The 23274-nt window shown below is 27.8% G+C and overlaps 1 protein-coding gene across 8 annotated transcripts in view; it reads right to left on the bottom strand.

Annotated features, from left to right (window-relative positions):
- Window positions 1-23274, bottom strand: part of LOC142321672 (cytosolic carboxypeptidase 1-like) — a 293694-nt gene that overhangs the window by 123715 nt on the left and 146705 nt on the right. For 7 of the 8 annotated variants that reach the window (XM_075359948.1, XM_075359949.1, XM_075359947.1 and 4 more), the window contains 8 exons: window positions 20734-20868; window positions 13788-13919; window positions 10084-10227; window positions 7717-7926; window positions 6128-6311; window positions 4394-4504; window positions 2585-2663; window positions 1043-1227 (listed from right to left, as the gene is read on the bottom strand). In XM_075359948.1, the coding sequence (XP_075216063.1) occupies window positions 1043-1227; window positions 2585-2663; window positions 4394-4504; window positions 6128-6311; window positions 7717-7926; window positions 10084-10227; window positions 13788-13919; window positions 20734-20868 (1180 nt within the window). The remainder of the gene's footprint in view (window positions 1-1042; window positions 1228-2584; window positions 2664-4393; window positions 4505-6127; window positions 6312-7716; window positions 7927-10083; window positions 10228-13787; window positions 13920-20733; window positions 20869-23274) is intronic. The other variant, XM_075359954.1, reaches the window with a different exon arrangement.

The raw sequence follows: 23274 nt of genomic DNA, 5'->3' as shown, positions 1-23274 counted from the left end.
GAGTTTATGTTACTTTTACACAAATTTGAATACTAGATCGTGGATACAGATGTTCTTTGGTGGTTGGGTTTCAATTAACCACACATTTCAGGAATGGTCCAATTATTCAAGACTACAATTCATTGCAATTTATACATATCATCCTCATTCATTCACTGAAGTAATACCTTAGGTGTTTGTGGAAGCGAAATAGAAAAACAGAGAGAGATGAGTTTATGCAGAAAAGAAATTGTCAAATATAGATTTAGGAAGTATAATAATAACAACCCCCCTTCATTCATCTAGACTAGATTGGACTGAATGGGCTCCAAATAAATGAAAATCTGGATAATGCAAAAATGTCTAGTAAATGTATTAAGATCAGAATAACTATTATGATTTATTATACAGAAACTTATTTTAAATAATTTTTAATATACCTTTTAATAATTAAATCAAACCTCACTTACAAAAAAATTCAATTTTGAATAATTTTTGTATTGGCCTTAAAAATAGGACATACACCTATAATACAGCTGTTAACATCACTTTTATTTCTTTGAACAAGGAATGGGCAAGTACAGAATATGAGAATACTGCTGCAAGCATGTATAAGAGTATTCCAGAAAACTTTAATATGTGTCAACGACTTAAGTAACAGTGACAAGTTTCAACTAGTCCAGAGCAGTCAATCAGCTCCAAGATAAGGTTAAGAAAAAGTGTGCTATAGAGTATCATTAATCAAGAATCATTAACAATGTATTGATAAGAAATTTAGTTTCAAACTGCAAAAAAAAAAGTGCATCAAGCCAGTAGTATAGTAAGATTACTGATATTTTTATAATAAAGAAATACTAACAAAGGAAAACACTAATACATCGTAAGGAGTTTAAATTAATAAAACACTTCTTACATAGGAAGAATTAAGGAAAATGTTTACTTTCGTTTCTACCACTATTTGTATTATTTACAATAGATTTACTTTGTAAATTAGTCTAACTGTACTTTTAATACAATAATCATACGACTGATGAGAAAAGAATACACTTATCTAAATATTTACCTGTAAGACTTTCTGTCCCGAACAAACAATGGATCAGGACCATCTACTTCAATATTCTCAACCATATCAGGATATGCAACTTTTACAAAAGGCAGCACACTTCGTACTTTTGATGCTATTTTACAGTATGAACTTGCAGGTTTATCTTTCCGAGATAAACCATGAAATATATTCAAACTTCCATTCTGGGAAAAATATAAAACTAGTTATTATAAAAGTGAAAAACAAACCAAATAATTCAAAAACTTTATCACCAAATATATTTATTTCAAATATATTGAAAAGGTTTAGTTAAAAAAAATTTCTCCATTTTTCCTTCCCTGTCACTAGTAAAAAATTTTCTAGCAATTAATTCCTCAGTACTTAAATTTCCTTAAATATTCTTTACTGTTATGTCTTTTAACCATTAATTCAATTTTATTACAAAATTTAGTGTCACTATATGCAATGTTATAATCTTTATTATCCTTTTGCCATCTCAGTAAATATTTATTTTATTGCATTACCATATTCACATTCTTACTCAGTATTGTGAGCATTTGGCTAATTATTTCATTTCTTATTTTAATACCACCTTTCTGCAAATTAAATTTTCCTTCATGTTTCATTAAAGAAGAATACATTCCTTCATCAGTCATAGTTGTTCATTATTTTTAGTGTGCATTCATGGTATGTTAGCGTATAATTTTTGTCTGCAGCTTGCCATGTTTACAATTTTCTTTTTTTTTAGTTGAGTTTATGACAAATTGTACAATTCCAGTTGTACTTTTTGTATAGTGTGTGCATCAAGTTTATCTGAGCATATTTACTGATCATTACTGCCCAATATGCCTGGTATTACATTTAGTAATTTGTGTTAGATGATTAGTTGTTGATCAATGTTAAATATTTTATACACGATGAAACTTTTAAAGGCAATGAGTTAAAGTAACATGTCTAAAAACAGAAGAGGCAAAATTACAAATTAAGGTTAAAATATAGCAGTTGTTATTTCTGAGTAAATAAATCTGTAGTGAGTCTATTAAACATTTTTACTTATTCTATTCCTAAAACCACAAACTTCAATAACCATTAAAACAACTTTAATTTTTGTAAATGAAGGTTTGCCACATTTTAACAGTATCTTGCTAATTTTTTTTATATTGTTTAAGATAAGAAATATAAAGTTCTTAAAATTATTGAGTCTTTTATTTATAGTATTTTTATAATAGTGCAATCACAGCTGATTTACAGACCTGTTATTTTCATATTCGTCTTAATTATAAACCCCATAAAATTTTAATATTTTTATCACAAAACTTATCTATTCAATATGAGTTCTACTGATTTGATAATAATAGTACAGTTTTTGTATAAATTTTTCAAATCTATGAAATCTTTTCAAATATGTTTTAGTATACGACAGTAAACGAAATTAACATAATTTTTCTAGCTCAATTATAAATGAAAGAGTATAAAATCCCAATTTAGGAAATGCCAATCTCTGAAAAGATCTCTTTGTAAAGAAGCACAAAGTAGCTGTACTGTTACACCATACAATACCTTTAAATTATTAATGCTAGAGTGCTGCTTTATGTCTTCTTTCTTATCTTGTAAGTTAACAGAGTTCACACGATTTAATCTGTAAATAAAAAAAAAATAAAATATCACTAGTAGTTATTAGTTGATAAAATGTAAATTTGAAAAAACTTTATTAATATTTCTTTATATACTTCAAAATACTTGGCATAACTTGTTGCTAGAAATCATAAGAGTCATCCACATAACTTCCAGTTTTTCATATATTCATAATATTTTGAAACCATTCATCTATTCACATTATCTAAATTGATTCATTTAATACAACTCCATTCAATTTTAACACATACAATATGTAACAAATAATGTAAAATGAATGAAACTAATTTACAAATTGGCTGCAGCTAGCATATATTGACTTATGTATAAAACTACTTTTTTCTGAATGACCAGTAATCGAGTCCTTACTTTCTAGTTTTTCAGTTTTTTGTGCAGAACTGATGTATAGTTTTTATCGGACAATCAACATATCAGAACAATAATAATTAATAGCGTGTGCAAAGTAAACTGAAGAAGAAACAAAAATGCTAGATATATTTAGGTAACGGTAAAAAAAATATTATCCTTAAGAATTAAAAAAGTACACAACATATTAAATATTTAATTAAACTGTTTTAAGTCGGTTAAATAAAAATTTGAATAGACTAAATTAAATTAATTTTTTTAATTAATTAAATTAGTTATTTTTTTCACATTCCTCTTAAAAATCCAGAATTTTTACAGCAGTAAGTTAATAAAACAAAGTAATATTATTTTTGCTCTAAAAATACAAGATATAATAATAGTTCCATGTACAGTAGTTTCATAGATTTTTACGCAGTATATCATTCTTTTACATACACTGCCTTTCCATTTGGTTTCTCAAAAACATTTGCACAATTTTGTAATATCGCTTGCATAGTTAATTTTTTCTTTAAAATAATATTTTTTCACTCACTTAGCACGTTACTCTTTCAACAAAAACATACTTACCCACCAAAAAACATAAAATAGCACTGCTCCGAATAACACTTCAAAACTCTCTACTTTGTTTTAAAAATTTTTTAAAGTTTTATGATTCTCAGTCAAATTTCCTAAACGAAACGTCTGAAAAAGTTTTCTTTTTTTCTTATTAACAAAGTTACAACAAATGTCAATCCCACACATCACAGATTTAATAGACAGATATAGTGTGGCTTGAAGACAGTTTTTTTTACACTTGCTGAACATTCTTGGCTGTTATGTGGGACATATACTTTTTATGCAAATAGGCATGGTTCTTATTGTGGTTAACTGTGTTTTCACAATTTCAAAGTAAAATTTCTCAACAAAGTTCGTATAATTTTGATGAAATTTTGTATAATTTTTATATAAAATATTCTATTTTTTGCCCATATTTTTATCACTCAAAGATTTCATATAATTACTGAAAAATAATCATTGTTTTTTTTGTACATTTCGTAAACATTTTAAATTGCAAAAATGAATTTTTCAATAACTTTTTATACAACTTTTAATAAAATTTCACTGTCTTTATTATCATATAGAATATTACATTTTTACACATTTTTAAATTCACTATCATTTGCTAAAAAGTATGACAAGTATTATCAAATACATATTAATTTATGTTTAGTTCCAATACTAAGAATAAAAAGGCTGATTTTTGTTTGTTATATTAGTTAGGATAAACCTTAGAATCAGGAAAAAACTCTTTAATGTACAATTACAATAAAAAAAATAATGGGAACAATAAAAAAAAAAATTACATAATAGTAAACAATTTTTACTTACTTTTGGAGTGATTTTAAAGAGCCATTATTATGCAATCCGTTACCATTACATTTTTCATTATGATCTGGTTTTGAAGAAGGCAACAACATTTCACACCAGTTTGAATTGTACCTTCAAAAGAAAATGTACAATTTAATTTTTTTTACTAAAGCATCACAGTTCAATAACTAACGACAATCTTGAGAATATGAACCTGAACCTATGGATGTCATCTGATATAAAACCTGTTTCTAAACATATCATCACTCCAATTAATCCTGGACACCGCAACAAAAGATTTTTTTTAATATCTGAAAAATTTTATTTCATTCTGAATTTTTAACACTTATCCTAATGCATAAAAATTATATTACTTATCTTTTTATAGTTTTTTTATACAATAATTTAATTATAATGAAGTATGATCATAATCTACTTATTAATGCTATTACTCTTAAAAATATTTTTTAAAACATTAAATATAATAATAATGAAATTCATATAATTGTATGTAATTAATTAAAAGTAATTAATTCATTGGATATTATTTTCTTTAAAAAGAGTAATTAAATCCTTTACACATTAATAAAGTTTGATTAAAATTTTTATCAATATCTGAAGAAGTGCTTACAATAAAGATTAAAAAATAAATGGATTACAAGAGAAGGATGCTTAATAAGGCAGAATACATTTGATTAAGCTTATTTCAAGACCTCCAGTCAACTCTACAAAAGATACTAAACAAACCCTACTAAATAATAATTCAGCACATAAAAGGAGAGTAAACAAATTCAAGATGGGTAAACTCCAAATATGAAAATGTTGGACAGAGATATCTATGATATAGAAGTTATCTAAAATAGTTATTAAAGCAACTTATATGAATTCTTTGTCACATACTATAACTTAATATTCACTTAACTATAGACAACTAAATACAGTTACTTTTTTGTAATGAAAGATCAGAAATACCCTTGAGAGAAAAATAATTGAACGTTTACAATCATATGAAGTAGGCAATAACATTAAACTACTCAGGACTATTGTGGATCCTAAAACAAAAGGATAGATTCCCTTCCACATAACATGATTGAAAAATTAATCATTTCCATAACCTACCATTTTTCATCCTTATTTCCCATTATTGAACCTCTTGGTGAATTGGTGAATGAATAATAAATAAATAAATATATATACTTTCACAGCTTAATTTCAAATGTTAATGCCTTCCAGAAAATAAAATGCAACAATAGTTGGTCTTACAATGATCCCACAGTTAAAGATTACTAACTTACACAAATAAAATTAAAGGTGATATGTAAATGGAAATTAGTCCTTGTTGTCTACTAGTGTTTTATCCACATTGGTAACAAACATTCTGACAAAATACAAACTAAAACTGAAAATTACATAACCATGCTGAAGAATAGTACCTTCCATGACAGGTTTAACTTCATTTCTACTGAAAATGAATAACACCCAGAGGAAAATAAGTAATGATACCTTCTTCATAAAATCAAATACATTACTGTAAATTAGGATGTCAAGACCAGAAAGAAATGGTATCAATCAGCTCAACAAGTAACAAATTCACTGCTGATCAAAACTGGCTTGATTACATAGTAAACTTGATCACTCTCAGAGAAAGTAACGCTTATGCTACTTCTGTAGGGTTCTGCTACCATTCTATATTTCAATATAGTCTATTTATGTAAACTAATCAATAAAATTAAACATACAAACACCAATACTAACATGTAAAGTTCATCTAAATCACGTTGTGGAGTATTTTGTATGGCTGGTAATATATTTAATGGTGGTTGTTCTTCTAGAATTAGTTGATCTTTTTCCAGTGGTTCATTCTCCTCCTCTTCATCAGGATCATCATCAAGAGATTCATCTCCACTGTCATCAGAATCAATAGCAGTTTGGCTGACAGCTACGTATAAAAAAAATTACATGCATACTAGAAAGAATAAATGAAGTAAATTAATAAAACAAACATGAATATTTAATTTATTATCATCAGTTACAATACACAAGTTAAATAAACATTAATTGTTAATGATAACTGGAAAAACAATTGAATTTGAATACAGTTAAGAATGCTGTAAGTAATTCATAAAAATAATCTTTGTTGGTAGTTATGTCTACTACAGGAATGTTGACAATGAACTTTACAATGAATACACTGAAAATACATAACTGTAGACTGCACAGATAGGAAAGTAAATATTATGAATTATAAATAACTTTTTTTTATGAATTTGTATGGAAAAAAACTAAAAATGTTAAAAAAATTAATAAATTATTTATTCAATTGAAAAAATTATAATTCCAATATATATTTAAATTTACACTGTAATTAACTTTGTACAAGTGCAAAGCACTTGTCCACCTCCAATTAACATATCTCCATTTTCATTTTCTTTCTTAGTGTAATTTTCTTCATTTATTATATTTACAAATTTAATATAGATGAGTAATACTCATCATTTTTAAATAATAATTGAATTAAACACTTGAATTAATTGGATTTTCATTTTAAGTGTACAGATAATTTAAATAATTTAAATTAATAACTCAAATAATTTAAATTAATAATAAATGACTTTCAAACCTTATCTTTTACTTAAATATTTAGTTATTTCTATTTATAAGCACAATCAAATAAATATAAACTTTAAATAAATAAATATAATAAACAAATAAATTTAAACCTTATTAAAGTTAATACATAAATATATTAAAATAAATAAAACATATGTGTTATAAGAATAAGTAAAAACAAAACATTTTTTAAATGAATTAATTTCTTAATATTAGGATAAATGCTTCATTTTTTTCTGTTTAGCCTCTGGAATTACCTTATACGGTATTACTTAAGAGAATGAATGAGGATGATATGTATCAATGTAAATGAAGTGTAGTCTTGTACAGTCTCAGGTCGACCGTTCCTGAGATGTGTGGTTAATTGAAACCCAGCCGCCAAAGAACATCAGTATCCATGATCTAGTATTCAAATCTGTATAAAAGTAGCTGCCTTTACTAGGATTTGAACCTTAGAACTCTTGACTTCTAATTCAGCTGATTTGCGATGAGTTCACCACTAGACCAACCTGGTGGGTCAGGATATATACTTCCAGAACAACCTTTCTGATGCTAATGGGACCATTGGTGAAACAAATACACAATTGTTTCATCAATCAAAGATCTTCTAAAGTATATTTCCATATATTTAGTAAGTAAATATGTATATATATATATTTTTTTAAATTTAATAAACCATTTAACATTATACTGAGCTTAAAAAAAATTACCATATGTATTTATTAATTACATACTATTTGTAATTCCAGTTGCGACGGGAAGGGGAAATAGAGCTGGACTCTTTGCACTTGGTATCGGCATTTCCCTTTTATCAGCACATGTATTTATGATAGAGCATGTTTTAACCAGTAGTGGGTCATGATTCACATCATCTGGGCAGTGCTGACAGAATTTATGAAGTAAAGATAAACCATTTACATTATTGATAGCAGCACGACCAGCTTCTAAAAAAAAATTATAGTTTCACAAGTAATTTTATTGCTTTTATTTTTAATTTTATTATTCATTATTTTTTTGCTGTCTTATTTTAATAAAGGATATCAATATAAAATTTAATTTTACAACAAATTTATAGATTTATTTTTCCTAAAACTAATATTTAATATTAAAATTATTCTAAATATTAATAACAAATTCCATAAAAATTTAAATTATTGATGGTTTTTGTTTCAGAATGTTGTGAAAAATACTTAGAAAATCATTCATTAAAAAAACCATATTTAGAAGGGTAGTGTTTTTAAAGAACTTAATATTAAAAAAACATAACTTAAAGTTGCATTTCTCAAACTGTGTTTCACGGAACACCAGTGTTCTGCAAAAAATTATGAAAGTGAGGTTAGAGAACAAAGAAACACTGTCTGCTTTTATATGTTTAACAAAATTTAGAACTTAAAAGAATTTTAAAGAAAAACATAAAACAAAGTGGTTTATATCACGAGCGTAATAAATTTAGTAATGCAGCACAACATCAGATGGGTTACTTTGACAATAAAATACATGCAGAATCCATTTTTGTGTTTCCTGTTCTGTGTTCAGAAGTAAAGAAGTATTTCAGTGTCACGTTAATATTTTAAAAGTATTATTTTTCATTGGACATTTTACTTTATTTTATCTTCCTTTTGAAATTGGTGAGTAAATAAAAAATTTTTATTAATGCTATAAGTGTAATATTTTTTATCATTAAAAGTACTACTGTTTTAAAAAATTAATATTGTAGTTTTCTGCTACAATGTTGATATACCAGCCAGAAATGTCAAATTTCACTTATTTAGCAATTAAATTTTCAACTTGTAAAAAGCTTTTAAATTTTATCTGAACTTTGACTCTATTTTGTTGGGTAGGATTAAAAGTATTCTTACATTTATGTTTAAAAATATATTAATTTTATAATTAAATATTTCCTAAAAAAATTTGTGTATTGTATATTTTTTTAGGATTCAAGGGAAATGAATATAAAGAAATTGGATTTTTAAAGGAATTCAATAAAGGGTATTATTATTATTATAAATTAGCCACGAAAACGTATAACACTTTCAATAAATTTGCTACTGTACTCTTCTGACTTTATTTTTTCTGCTTTTTCCTGTCTCTTTTTTAACCTAAATTACTTAATTATTTTTATATTAGCTTTCTGTCGTAGCTTTGCCCATGCTATATGGTTACTTATATTTTTTTTTATTTCATGTTTTTTTAGTCAAGTAATTTGAGATAAGCGCAGCCAGTTACACATACAGGAACAGTGGTAGTGGCTGTGTAGTAGAGCCCCATAGCACCATATTTTCTACAGTGCCACGAAGACATTTCTTGTATTTAAAGTCAGTTCATGATAACAGCTAAGGCAACAGATATGAGCAGAGCTGATTTTGAAAAATTAGTTGATTTGACAAGTGACTCCTGCATAAAACAAAAATCTAAAGAATTACAGTTAAATGAATTTTGGATAAGTTTTTCAGAAGGATATCTGAACTTATCAAACTGAGCAACTCATATTTTGCTTCCTTTTGCGACAATGTATTTCTACACAAATACATTTTCACATTATGCTGCAATAAAATCAAAATATAGAAACAGACTGATTAGAAAATTCAGGTTTCTAACACTGTGCCTAGCATTAAAAGGATCTGTAATTAGAAGACTCACCATATCAAAAATCACTGAAAACTAAATGCTTTAATCTTTAAATCTTTTTTTTTTTATACTATTTGTTTAATTAATATTTGTAATTTAATTATTTTTATGTGTAATTTTTTGTAAAATTAAAGGCTGAATAACATTTCTTTTATAGATGTGTTATAAAAATTTGAATAAATGTTTGTTTTATTTAATATATATATATATGTTATTTATTATAACTAAAACCCCAAATTTACTCTGAGTTCCTTAAAAATTGTGGAATTTAGAATTTAAAAAGTATTCCATGATGAGAAAAGTTTGGGTGCACTGAATCAAAGAACCAAAATTTGTACTCCTGATTAACATCACTATTATCATTTACGACTTGCTTCATAAATGAAATTAATTCTGCAGTTTTACAAATTTAAAAAAAAATGTTACAAGTATTAACAGTAACTAAGACTGAATTACTTAATTCAAAAGCATACTTATAGAACAAAGATGATGCAGTGTCTGTAATGTGAAATAACAAATTCGGAGCCGCATTTTCCCATCATAGCGTTCCCACCGTTCAAATAATTTCAACAACTGTTGCACAAGACCCATCTTAACCACTCTTACACAGAATTTACCTAAAAATATTAAAATTAACAACTGTTTAGTCAACAAACAACCACTACTTTTACAATACAAAAGAAAGTTAAAATACTAAAGTAAAATAAGATTACCTTTTCATATTAAAATAAAAAATGAAGTTAAAATTAAAAAGGAAAGTAGTCTTATTCAAAAAAGTAGGTGGAATCTGACTAAAAATTTCTTAACAAAGGTATATTTACATTTATTTATAATCACAAAATTAATAATGTCCAGAAAAGCCAGAAATAGAATTCATTAAGGTATAATTTTAAATTTGAAAATATTTATAATGAATACAAATGAATATATAATATTTATAATGAGTATATAATGAATATATAATATTTATAATGAATACAAAATGTAAAGCATTTCAACAACAAAGACACTGGGCTTTCTAAAACATAACAGGCTACTCAAAATAAATAAAATTAGAATAAATAAATTTAATACCATTATAAATCAGAGCAAAACTAATTTTAATTTTATCTGAATTTCTACTAATTTTTTTTAATGCTGTATTTTATTTTTAAGATTCAGGATAAAATACAAACTTAATAATATCAACTAAAACTAATATTTGCAGACACAATTTTGTTTAATTTCAATAGTATATTGAATTATTTCCATACACTTCATACTAATTTATAACACTCCAAAACCTGCAGGAGTAACTGGAAAATTATTTTATTTTCATCTTTGTTATCTTCACAATTATGTCAACACCAAGAGCAATTAGTATGTAAGCCTTCAAACAAGATATCCATTTAATGTTGTTGAATGAGATTTTTTAGAAACAAAGTAGTAAAGTTTGCAAATATTGGTATAGCTTCTATTTTTTATATTACCTCCAATACTAAAAAAAAAGAAAAAAATCAGCAGGGATAAAGCAGAAGTTATGAAGATACAACATGGAAATACTATAGTCACCAGAAAGCCTACTGACTAGATATTCAATTGAAATTTGGAAATGTAAAGATAAAGTTAAAGAGTTAACTGTACTACTGAATTGAGCATTTAAGTCAGGGCTTCATAGCAATATCTTAAAACTTAATTTACAATATCATCTTATAATTCTGTCATACATTTACAAAAATGTATGTAATTCTTATTTTAACTAAGTAATTTTATTTCTATCATTCCAGTGATGGAAATCTCAAAATATCTTTTCAAGTATCACTTATGTTAAATATGTAAGCAGCAGATTAATTCGAAAGTTAGTTGATGTTTCATTAAAAGGATTTACGTTAATAGTCTTAATACTAAATAATCTCCACTACATTCTGCTATAGATTACAAGCAACCTATTTTAAAAGCTAGTATAGATGTGTTCAGACTCCGTGGCAGAAAGAATATTCAGTAGGCCATCAGTTAAAAACTGATGGCCTATTTATGTTTTATTCCCAAAGTAATTTCACGTTAATTTTTATAAATACTTTTAATGAAATTGTAAAATTATTCAATTGAAAAAATGCTTATTAAAGATATCCAATTAATTAAATTGTTTGAATTTCACCAATATGGTTTTTTCTCTTAAGCAAGTATTATGAAAATATGTTAATAAAATTTATGGACAAAATTTAGGTTCTGTAATCAAATTCAGCTCCTTTTACTTTGGCAATATCATATTGTCCAATAAAAATTATTATCTGAATTCTTGTAATAGGCATAATATTAGCACACACGAATCGCCTAAAATTTTGAGACTCAGAGCTTTACTTGAAATTTACTACAATCACAGTTGTAGTAATTATCTATTGTTTAGTTTGATTTTCTATATTCATTTTGTTATAGTCTTTATATCTACATTATTATCTGTATAATTCTGTATAATTCATTAATATCTGTATAATTATTATACACAATCACCCAACTGTATAGCAGTGCCTAAATAATGCTCCTGAATTTTTATAATCCACTTCATAACCTAGTTTCAAAATTCCAGTTTGATGAAAATAGAAATATATGGACTAGTTAAAAAGATTTTTACTACATCCCTTCACTTACTACATTTGTTGTGAATAAGGATATGATACAATAAAACAGAACTGATAAAAAATAATGACATAAAATGAAAGAAATATTTTGATCTGATGTATACTCAATTTTAAGATTACCACCTAAACCAACCTGAACTTATCTGAAAGAAAAGATTCTGGTTGCTAATGAAACATCATGCTGCTAAGTAAAATATAGAAAATGCCTTAAATGTTATGGAAAAAATTCTGACAGAGAAATTTGACAGCATGATTTCTTTAGACTGGGAACTAATATTTGAAGTAAAACTTTAAAGTAAATAAGTATTTGTTGCAACAGGAATACATAATAATAATTAACATGATGTTGATAATATTATAAATTTTGATGTCTGAACAAATTATGTGAACGGAACTGAATTATTTCTCTTGCATAAAAACCTGAATCAACTATTAAAAACAGATTTCAGTTGTATTTAATACAGTCTTTTCCAGCAAGCATCTGTTTCCATTGTGAATTTATTATACACACAGTATTGTAAAAAACTTATTAAAAAAGCAAGCCTAGGTGAAATAACTTTTACAGTTTTTAATCTTATGTTATATCAATTTGTTATTAATTTTCCCAGGGTTTACTTTTTCATTTAGAATATTACAATTTAAGGTATTTCATCAAACGTAAAATTTTATTAATTTATTTTTTACATAACATCATAACTCTTGCAATAAGTTACTTAGTATATTAAATACTTAGTGTTTAAATCAAATTTAAACTCATATAAATGAACGAAATAATATGCACTACACTACAATAATGCAATAATATCATCCCTGACTTACTCATGTCAAATAAATCATATTTGACCAATTTTGACAAGCTTAAAAAATTTTTAGAGTAAGTTTTTTTTAATTTCAAAGAGCTTTTAAATGTAACTTAAACTGCTAACAAATAAACTTCTCTACATTTCTAACAAAATACATCGTTTATAATTTAGTTACAGTTTTTCATTACGTTTTTTCTAGTTCAAAACACTGATGAATAAATCCCTTCTAAAAGGATTGCAGACTAGATATTTCATTGAATCATACAAAAACTTCTTTGAGGTCTGCAACTTTTTAATTCTTCACCTCTTCAATTTTTTTTCCAGCTATAGACAAACTGATCAAATACTTTACAAATATCTCCTTTGTTTTACACACACGTTTTAAATATTATAAAAATTAAAGTAAGGAAACATTAAAAATGAACATGATAAATACAAACTGATTCTTTTTATCATGTATAAATGAACCATTTAAGCAAAAATAATAACATAAACAAAATGTTTTAATTTATGAAAAATAAATCAAATATAAGTTAGTCAAGAAGTATGTATTATAATCCACAGACCCAACATAGTGCTGAAAAATCTTATTTTTTAATTCAATATGTTTATTTATGTGTAAAATCATGTATATATTAGAACAATGTAATTTTTTTCATATGTTCCATAGTATAATTTGGCAATTATTTTGTAATAAATATTAATATTGTATAATATTCTGCTGTAAATAAATAAAATATTAAAAAATAGACATACTATTTCTAGTAAGATAACTGAACACATTCAACAGCAGTCTTAATTTAGAATTGGGAGAGAAACCTAATGCCGTCAAAGTTTTTTCTAAAGTAACTGTGATTCCATCTTTTATAAGTATATTAACTGTTGTTCCTGCAACATAATAAAAAATAGCATAAATTATAATCTCTACATAAAATATAATAATAATAACACAAATTTTGATAAGATTATTCAACATTTAGTGAACCAAAATATTACATATTTTTTCAACTTACGCAAACCATACCATTAAAAAAGAGACTTACAAAACAATAATGTAATTTCATTTTTTTTCTTCAAAAAAAAAAAAGAATCTAGAACATTAATAGTTCAGATGAACAAAAACAGAATTTAGATGCTTAATATGTTTAGAAAATAATTGCCACAAAAATGTTTTGTGTGAATTCACCCCAACTGCAAAAAATGGCTTCTCTAAATAAGAATTTAATCTAATTAGATACTAGCTAAGAAATTCTATGTGCCACACCAACCAATAGTTGATCCAACAAATGTACTAAAATGACTAGCCCATAAGCAACTTATAGATTACATTAGGATAATGCCTAGTTAAAAAGGAAATTTTCCACCATTATTAATCTGTGTTACAGTTTTTTTTTTAATTTATTTATTTACAATTTAAAACTTACATGATCATCCGTCAGACCTAAGTCTGATATACTAAAGAATTATTATTACATTATTAAGTGGTTAATGCAATAACGAATTTTATGCAACAACTAAAGATGATATTATTAGTTTTTCTAATAGTTATAATAGTTACAATAGTAGTACAATTATAAAAATTAATTTAACAAAATTAAACTACATATTTAAAAACTAATGAACAAATTATTTCTTTAATATTTGTTATGTATTAGATTTAGTAACTAAAACTATATTCAAGAAACAAAACTATACTTAATTTAACAACTAATTACACAATTAATAGCATTAACCATTCCACAATACATTATTTATTGATTTATAACAATTATTAACATTAAAATAGTAACTATAATCATGTTATAATGGTCTGGAGTGGCAGTATAAATCCAACATGAATCCTATTAGTACCTATTACGTTATAGTTAATGCCCACTCAATGAGAAGTTTTTTAAAATCATTTTTTTTTCATTTTTACATTATGGAGGTGATTCAGTAAAGAATTAAGTAACGCAGGAACAACATACTTCTTTAATCATTTACCATAAGTATTATTATATATCTCTGTAATAAAGCTAATTGCTCTCAAATTGTTTTCCACTTTCTACATTTACCCTGTATTCACTGTTGTAAAAGTTCTTAAAAATAATTAAGAATTTAAATAGACCTCTAGCTGACAGAAACCTTGTAAGATTATTTAAATTGGTGTCATAATTGTTATCAGAATCATAACGAGCAATATCTTTGAGCACCCTATTTTGTATTAAATTTATTTTATTTATGAGATATTCTGCAGCTGATCCCCATGCAGAAGCCGTATCGAATAACAGATTCAAACAAGGATGAATAGAGTAAGCGTTTACAGTGAATTGGTAATAGGGGTGAGATGTGGTGGAATTTCATAGCAACCACTCTTAAATTTTTACATATATGTTTCATATGGTGATCCCATCTAAAAAAAGAGTCAAAATGTACACCCAAATATTTGTATTTGTCAGCATTCTGGAGATGTTCACAATTACAGTTTATGTGGTAATTTTTTGTACAGTCACATGTATGACAAATAATTTTTATTCTTATAATCGATCTTTGGGATCGAAGATAAGGAGATCTTACATGTAAAACAACAGTCTTTTTAACATTAATAATTAGACCTTTGTCATGAAGCCACTTTAATAGATTATTAAAATCTTCTTACATTAAAAACTCTGCTTCTTCCAATTGCTTATGTCCAAGTGCTAAAACACTATCATCAGCGTATTGCAAAAGACGTGAATTAGAGATCGCGCTAGACATATCATTAACGTAGACCCTTGAGCCACGCCACTCTCCGTTTCGTATCTATCACTATATTTATCTTTAATTTTAACAATAAGTTTTCTGTTACTTAAATAGTTTTGTAGCATATTATTAAAAGGACCATTAAACCCTAGCTTATTTAGGGCATCTAGAAGTTTATGATGGTCTAACTTATCAAAGGCTTTACGAAAATCTAAAAAAAGTAAGATTACATGGTTACATTTATTTAAGTTAATATTGACAAAATCAGATAAATCATTTATAGCATCATTAGTCCCAATCCTCTTTCTGAAACCATTTTGAGTTTCACTGATTAATTTATCATCAAGGTACTTGTACTTAGTAACATGCATAGAGACATAACGTTCAAAAACTTTTTCGATACATGACAGTATAGAAATTGGACGATAATTATTTAAATCTTTAAAAGAACCAGCTTTATAGATAGGTCTAACAATAGACATCTTCAGTAGATCAGGAACCCTCCTTGATTTAATTATATTGTTTACTATAATTGAAATTAAAGGGCTGACTTTATTAACAACATATTTCAAATCTTTGATCCGTATGCCACCTACACCTGGCGATTTTTTATCATTCATAGATGAAATTATGATTTCTATTTGCTTAGGAGAACTTAAAGGTAAATGAAAAGACACAAGCTGCATGCAATTGCCACCCGTGAATTTCAAGAACTTATGTATACAATTATGTTTAATATCATCTACTTAAGTTACAAAGTGTTTACCGATAATGTCTGCAGCGACCTTACCCACGTCATTAGATGTACCGCTTACATATTTAATTATAGTATCGTCTAATTAAGTTACGCTTAGAGGGTAACCCCATCAAAGAGTTAAGTAGTTTCCAGTTACCCTTAATATCATTCTTTTGAAAATTTTTAAATTTATCATTAAAATACATCTCCTTCGCTTTTCGTATTTCAATATTAATTTTATTTCTATATAATACGCAATCTTTTCGATTTTCCAGGTTAGCTGGTGCTTTTTTCCATTTTTTGAACAGTCTGTCTCTATACTTTATTTTATTTAGAATGTCATCCGTCATCCATGGCTTTTTTCTATTTTGAATTTTAATCCTATCAGTATTTCTGTGGACTAAAGAACTGTTATACACAGAATTAATTATATCAACGAATTTCTCATATGCAGATGGATTATTATCCATCTTATTACCTAAGGTGTCATATTTATGCTATCTAACTTATATCTAATTAAGGCATTATCTAAGTAAAATGAACCAAGACTGTCATCCATCGGTCGTTGGGATGAATTCTTGTACAACAGATCTGCTATTACCACATAGTGATCAGAAATTTTAGTTTCAATTACTCCAGAAAAAACGTAATCAGGAAAGCCTCCAATAAAAATGTGATCTATACAAGATCTGACAATTACCCCATCTCTTATTTCCTCCCTCGTTATATCAGATATGCAACACATGAATCCCATTGTATGTAATAAGGTTTGATAGTAACTAACTACAGTATTTTCCTTAGTAAGATCAATGTTCATATCTCCAATTAAGACCGCATTATCTCGCATTAAGACCGCATTACAATTATGTAGAATATTTTCAAGATCATGTAAAAATTCATGTACATTTAAATCTGGCGGTCTGTAAAAGCATATTATCGTAAAATCATCGGTCTTAACACCCAATTTCACTGAAACCTGAATGCATAATAGTTCACAACTTGAGACAGTCAAACCCAACATTAATCTTTCAACACTGAGTGTGCTACGACAAAGAATTAAAATACTCCGGACACAGTGATAGGGGTCAAAGCCATTAATCTGATAAAAATCAATTAAACTTATTTCATTATCCGTAATGTTTATTATAGAACTATCAAATCTACGTTACTATTACCTAGGTGAAACAAGAATTCATCCCAATGACTCCGAATAGTCCTAATATTTAAATGAAGTATATTCAGTTTTGATAAACTGGAGTAATCTTGTGAAAATTCATCTAGGTTCGAGTAGTAATTATCAATAGCCAAAAACCGGCCATTAAAAATATTATTTTCATTAATGTTTTCCATTTCAATAGAGATTTGAAAATATGTCAAATGCACAGATTACATAAGCTACAATTTGTATCCAAACATAATATAAACATTTTATTTAGAAATATATAAATTTTATTTGTAAAGACTAATTTAATACTAATTGTTGTTATGACTAATGTCTTATCTACGCAAAAACACAGCATAACCGATTTTGTTAAAGGGGTGGGAGAACATATATTCGATAGAACAAAGGCTCGAATAAGATAATTGGTGTAACTTAATGATATCAGTATCATATTATTTGATATCAATGTCGTCACCATAACAGAGATAACATTTTTGAGATTATCCTTAATTAACATTAAGTCAATTATCCTTATCAATTTAAAGCCAGTTTCTAAAAATAACATATTTTTCATTAAACTATGATTCACTTTAAGAAATAAACTGATGTATAAACATAGAAAAGCAGCTGCTGAATTGGCATAAAATTAAATTAAGAGAAAGTCTTCCTTTTTTTATACTATTGGAACAGTAATACCAAGAATCTTGAGTCATCAATAACAGAATATGATAAATATAAAATGCAATAAAAATATAGAAATAACTAACACGTGAACTTACATTTGCAGAACTGAATGTAATGTACATAATAATATTATTACGGAACAATTTTATTATACTCTTAGGGATAATGCTATCATAGTTACAAATTTATATAACTCACTTGATTTTTTGCAGATCCGCCTCAGTATTAATTTTAATAGCAAACACATCTTCACTTTCCTTAACAAATATTTTACCATTTCGTACCCAAACCAATTTGTACTGAAGTTCACCCGCTTTTTGTTTTGTTTCATAAAGTAAGTCTTTTATTGATTTTACTAGATTTTCATTAATATACACTTTTTTGTGACTTCCATCTGCAAGAACCATATCATTTGTTAGCTTCTCACACTTTTTGCTGATCCAGAAATCTCGCGTTTTTTGCTGCTAAATTGCACTATGATCAGGGGGTGAATCAGTCTTCCTCCTAGTAGGGTAGTCTATGAACCGCTTCCACACCGTCCAAGCTGAAAGGAATATCTTGTTTATCAGCGATTTTCTGAAGAGAGTCATGTAAATTTTCCTTACGGTTTCCATCGGGGTATAATTTTAGCCCGTGAATTTCAATATTTTTGTTTCTTCCATATTGTTCGAGCTGTATGATTTTTTCTTCTAGCGAAGCGATTTTCTTATCTTTCTCTGTTACGCTTTCTCGGATTTGTTTCACTTCTTGGAGAAGATCCTTGTTAGATTTCTGTAATTCACTAATTTCATTTTTAATATCGTCATAGAACAGGGATAGCCTACCAAGTTCATTTTCGGTCCTACTGGAAGAAGCTCTGACTTCAGCTTTGAGTTCTAAAATGATAACTTTTAATTCATTAATACTGGTGAAATCTAATATTTCTTTAGTCGAATCCACTGATTTGTTGTCAGTAGATTTGACTGACTTGCGACAGTCACAACACATCCACTCTTTTTTCTTTTTCTGCGACATTCGCTGATATGTATTCTCCGTAATTCCAATGCATTTATAGTGGTAACCATATAAACAAAAACGACAAATAATGTATGTTCCATCAATCTGTAATTCTCCCTCACAGGTATTGCACTTCTGCATTTTCAAATATTTCTTATCAAACACGATTACAATATAATAAAATATTTAACACTGGCATATAAAAATACAACATAATTGTTCAAGAAAATATACAGTTGTGTATTTAAGACAAGAACTGCTTATCTACTACACTCTGAACAGGAATGCGAATAGAGCGACACACGTCCGTTCAGTACAGCAGCCAGACGCAGACTATCCAGTGAATACAATAAGTAATCTCCTATCTGATAACTACCTAAAAATTGATTAATTTTGACAACTTACAACAGTAGTTCACCAGAGTATAGGAAACCCCCAATGGAAGAAGTTTATCTCTAGTTTCTTTTATTAATTACTCAAAATCTATTTCCCTACTCCTCTAGCTATTAGTTTGTCTAGTCCTCCAGACACATTTTAATTTTTCTATTTTATTTTTTGTAACTTAATACTATCTTTAAGCCACAAACAATTACAGTCATTACGACCAATTAATATATGGTGAATTAAAGAAATTTGTCTACAAAGCATGCATTTGAAGTTTTCTACTTGACATGTGGCTGGTTATTTATATTTGGATAAACCACAAATTTCACAATATTTCACAATCTTTCACATTCCAAGATGTTATTCAAAGTTGTTCCAAGAGTTTCACAACCATCAAATTGCAAGGGAATAAACATGATAATTAAACATCTTGCCCACAATAAAAACTTTCTACTATCCTTATATCTTCAATCTGTTCATTTTAATTTTTGGTTAAAATATTACAAAATTTTAATTATCCTATAAATTTCAGAGTTTACTTATGTAGCATTATCAGACAATGTTTATTTTTATATTCTGTCATTTGAAATAGTAATGTTTCACTGTTATTAAATAATGAACAATTACAACCACTGCAAATACTTTTAAATGTCTTATCTTTATAGCAACAATGATACAGCATCATATCAAACGTACAAACACTTTTTTTTAATTTTATAGGGAAACCTGTATAATAATTTCTAAATAAATTTTCCTAAAGGATTACTTTTATTTACACTTCACAGCCATACAATCATCATTATTTTCTTCCACAAATTTCCCACAGGGATCAGGAATTAAGGTTTCACAATAATTTATGCTGGGCAGAATTTGAATAAGCTCAGATTATATGGTTTATTTACATGAATGCAACAATATAAATGTATCACTAAACCAAAATGAATATTGAAAGCCTATTTAACCCTAAGTACAAAAATTACACACATTATAGACAATTTAAAATAAAGGACATTACTTACCATTTTTGGCTAGAGCTTTCATAATTAGAAGTAAAGGAGATAACATTTTATTATGACTGAAAAAATGAGATCTTAGTAAGTAATGAAATACTCTGACTCCATTCAAAAGTCTTGTTTTAATTGAAAATTTATTATCTGCAACAAAAGTTAGAGAAAATAATTATTTAATTTATTAATCACTAGAAAAATACAAAATTTAAATTGATAAGACAAACTGATAATGAATGAGATTTAAACCACTCAAGATATACTGTCCTCATTATAAATAGAAATGACAAAATCCTAAATTAAAAAATCCTCAAAAAACCTGGCAATTATTTACTTATAATTAAGTGTGTTATAGCTAATGATTTTACATCATGTCCCCTATCTGGGAAGACAACCATCTTATGACGATCCCAGTCGCCACTTCTAGCCCTGATGGACTTTATCAGAGATTGTCTTTTACACCCTTGAAACTTGATAACATAACACAGTTTTTTTTAAATTTTATACAGTTTGGTATCTGACAGAATGCCACCAATGCAAATGCCTCGGCAGACATTTCAATCAGTATATTTACAAAACTTACTACAGCCTGCATATGGCATATTTCAATCACAACCTCCTACCCTTTTAGCCTCAACTATCAGATTAACAGATTCGCAGAAGCATGATCCACATACCTTCCTCCAACACGGAAGCTTTTACCTTTTACACAAAAGCTTTTCCTGTATCTATCTTCAATTAATTTGTGTACTCAGATCATTAGTTGATTGAGTCTTTTAAAACATAAAATCCTATTCCCATACCAACAAAACACTTGTTGATCATAATGACAATTACATTCAACAATTTAATTTACTCAAAGTCCTCTTGACTTAATCATTAAGATACAATATACCAATTTAATAAGCTTCAAGCAAAAACATACCCTATCTCTCCCTGTTCTGGTCTGCTTTTGAGAGCAAGGTCAATGCCTACACCCTCCCACACTGCAGCTCCATCACAGAGTTCTTAACACATCCTTTCTCACCCTAACAGCAAATATCTTACCTAATAGAGGCTCAAAGCCAAAACTCTTATCTTTACAAACTCAGCAACCAGGTAGGCCCTTCAGCCACTTGGGTTGCTATTCAATACATACGACCATAACAGCATCAGACTGCTTCGCCATCCTCTACAAAGCTAAGAATCTCAGGAAGCCAGCAACTATGTTCAATTCCCTTTCAGTTTTCCAGTTAACTTGCACATCAAAACCAGAATTGATACTAGCTACTTTGGTATGTTCAGTTTCATACATGGGGTAGACATATAAGACATGATGCACACATCATCAATGGTTCTACACTCCAGACACAACCAGAATTAATCAAGCCAAATCTGGCAAACCTCTCTCAAAAAGTACCATGTCCAGAAAGAAACTGTAATATGCCAACTGGGGAAAATCCACCTAACAACTGGGATACTTCTCACATCAAAAAATTACCATGTGTGTAACATCCATTGGATGATTCAGTCTACCTGACCTGCCATAAATGGAAATATCTTGGTTGTCTGTGTCTTTTATGCGCCCAGAATTAAGTTGGTATCTTCTTGACATTATAAGGTAATTGCACTCTATCACAAGGATATCAATGGGCTTAATACCAGAAACAACAAGGACCATCTCTCTCAAGAGTCAGTCATATAGGCACCAATCACTGATAACAATAGGAGATGCTAGGCTCCCGATAAAAAATCCTTATTACATTTGCACCTAATTTAATAAGCCCAGACAGTAAGGGCAACATATAGCATTACAGCTTTGTATGTGAACTGCTCTCCAAACACCAAAGAAAGTATTACATGCCTTTCTGGCAGCACACTGAAGGTGCTCCTTGAATCAAAAATTCTCATCAAAGATAACACCTAAATATTTCAACAGTGGGACCTATCTAATTTGATGATCTGCAATTGATACACGAGGTTGGCATGTAACAGCCAGTCTGCCCTTGAGCTACACATCACTGTTTTCTCTGAGCTAAACAAAATCTTATGTTGCAAACTCCACAACTGAAGTATCTTGCAAGCCTTGGCTGCCTTGAACTCAATCTCATTCCTCGAATCTCCTTTAACTAGCAAAAGCCCATCATCCACATAACCGACAACATAGCATCCACTGGGTAACCACAACTGTATCAATTCTTCGATACAACCCAGAACAAGGGTTCTAAACACTATCCCGCAAGTAGACTTTAGATAACATCTTTCCTATTTCTGAGGCGCCCTCTCGAAGAACAACATCATGATTCTAAAATAATTATAACACTTTCAGCTGACTCTGTGTAAAATCATGCTTCTGCAGCTGATAGAAGGGAGAGAGCCACCAAAAATTAATAAAAGCTGCTGATATGTCAGAAAAGATACATAAGACATACTCAGACTCACTAGAAGAAACAATGCTAATAACCTTAAGAATAGCATCTTTCATGCCCCTGCCTAAGCGAAAACCAAACTGATCATCCATCAACAACTTTCTAGAATTTAATCTATCAGTAATACAAAAAAAATTTCTCAAAA

This window comes from Lycorma delicatula, chromosome 3 (genome assembly GCF_047948215.1).
Source record: "Lycorma delicatula isolate Av1 chromosome 3, ASM4794821v1, whole genome shotgun sequence".
NCBI classification, from domain to species: Eukaryota; Metazoa; Arthropoda; class Insecta; order Hemiptera; family Fulgoridae; genus Lycorma; species Lycorma delicatula.
Note: the sequence above shows the minus strand (reverse complement) of the source record. Positions and strands in the feature narration are given on the sequence as shown.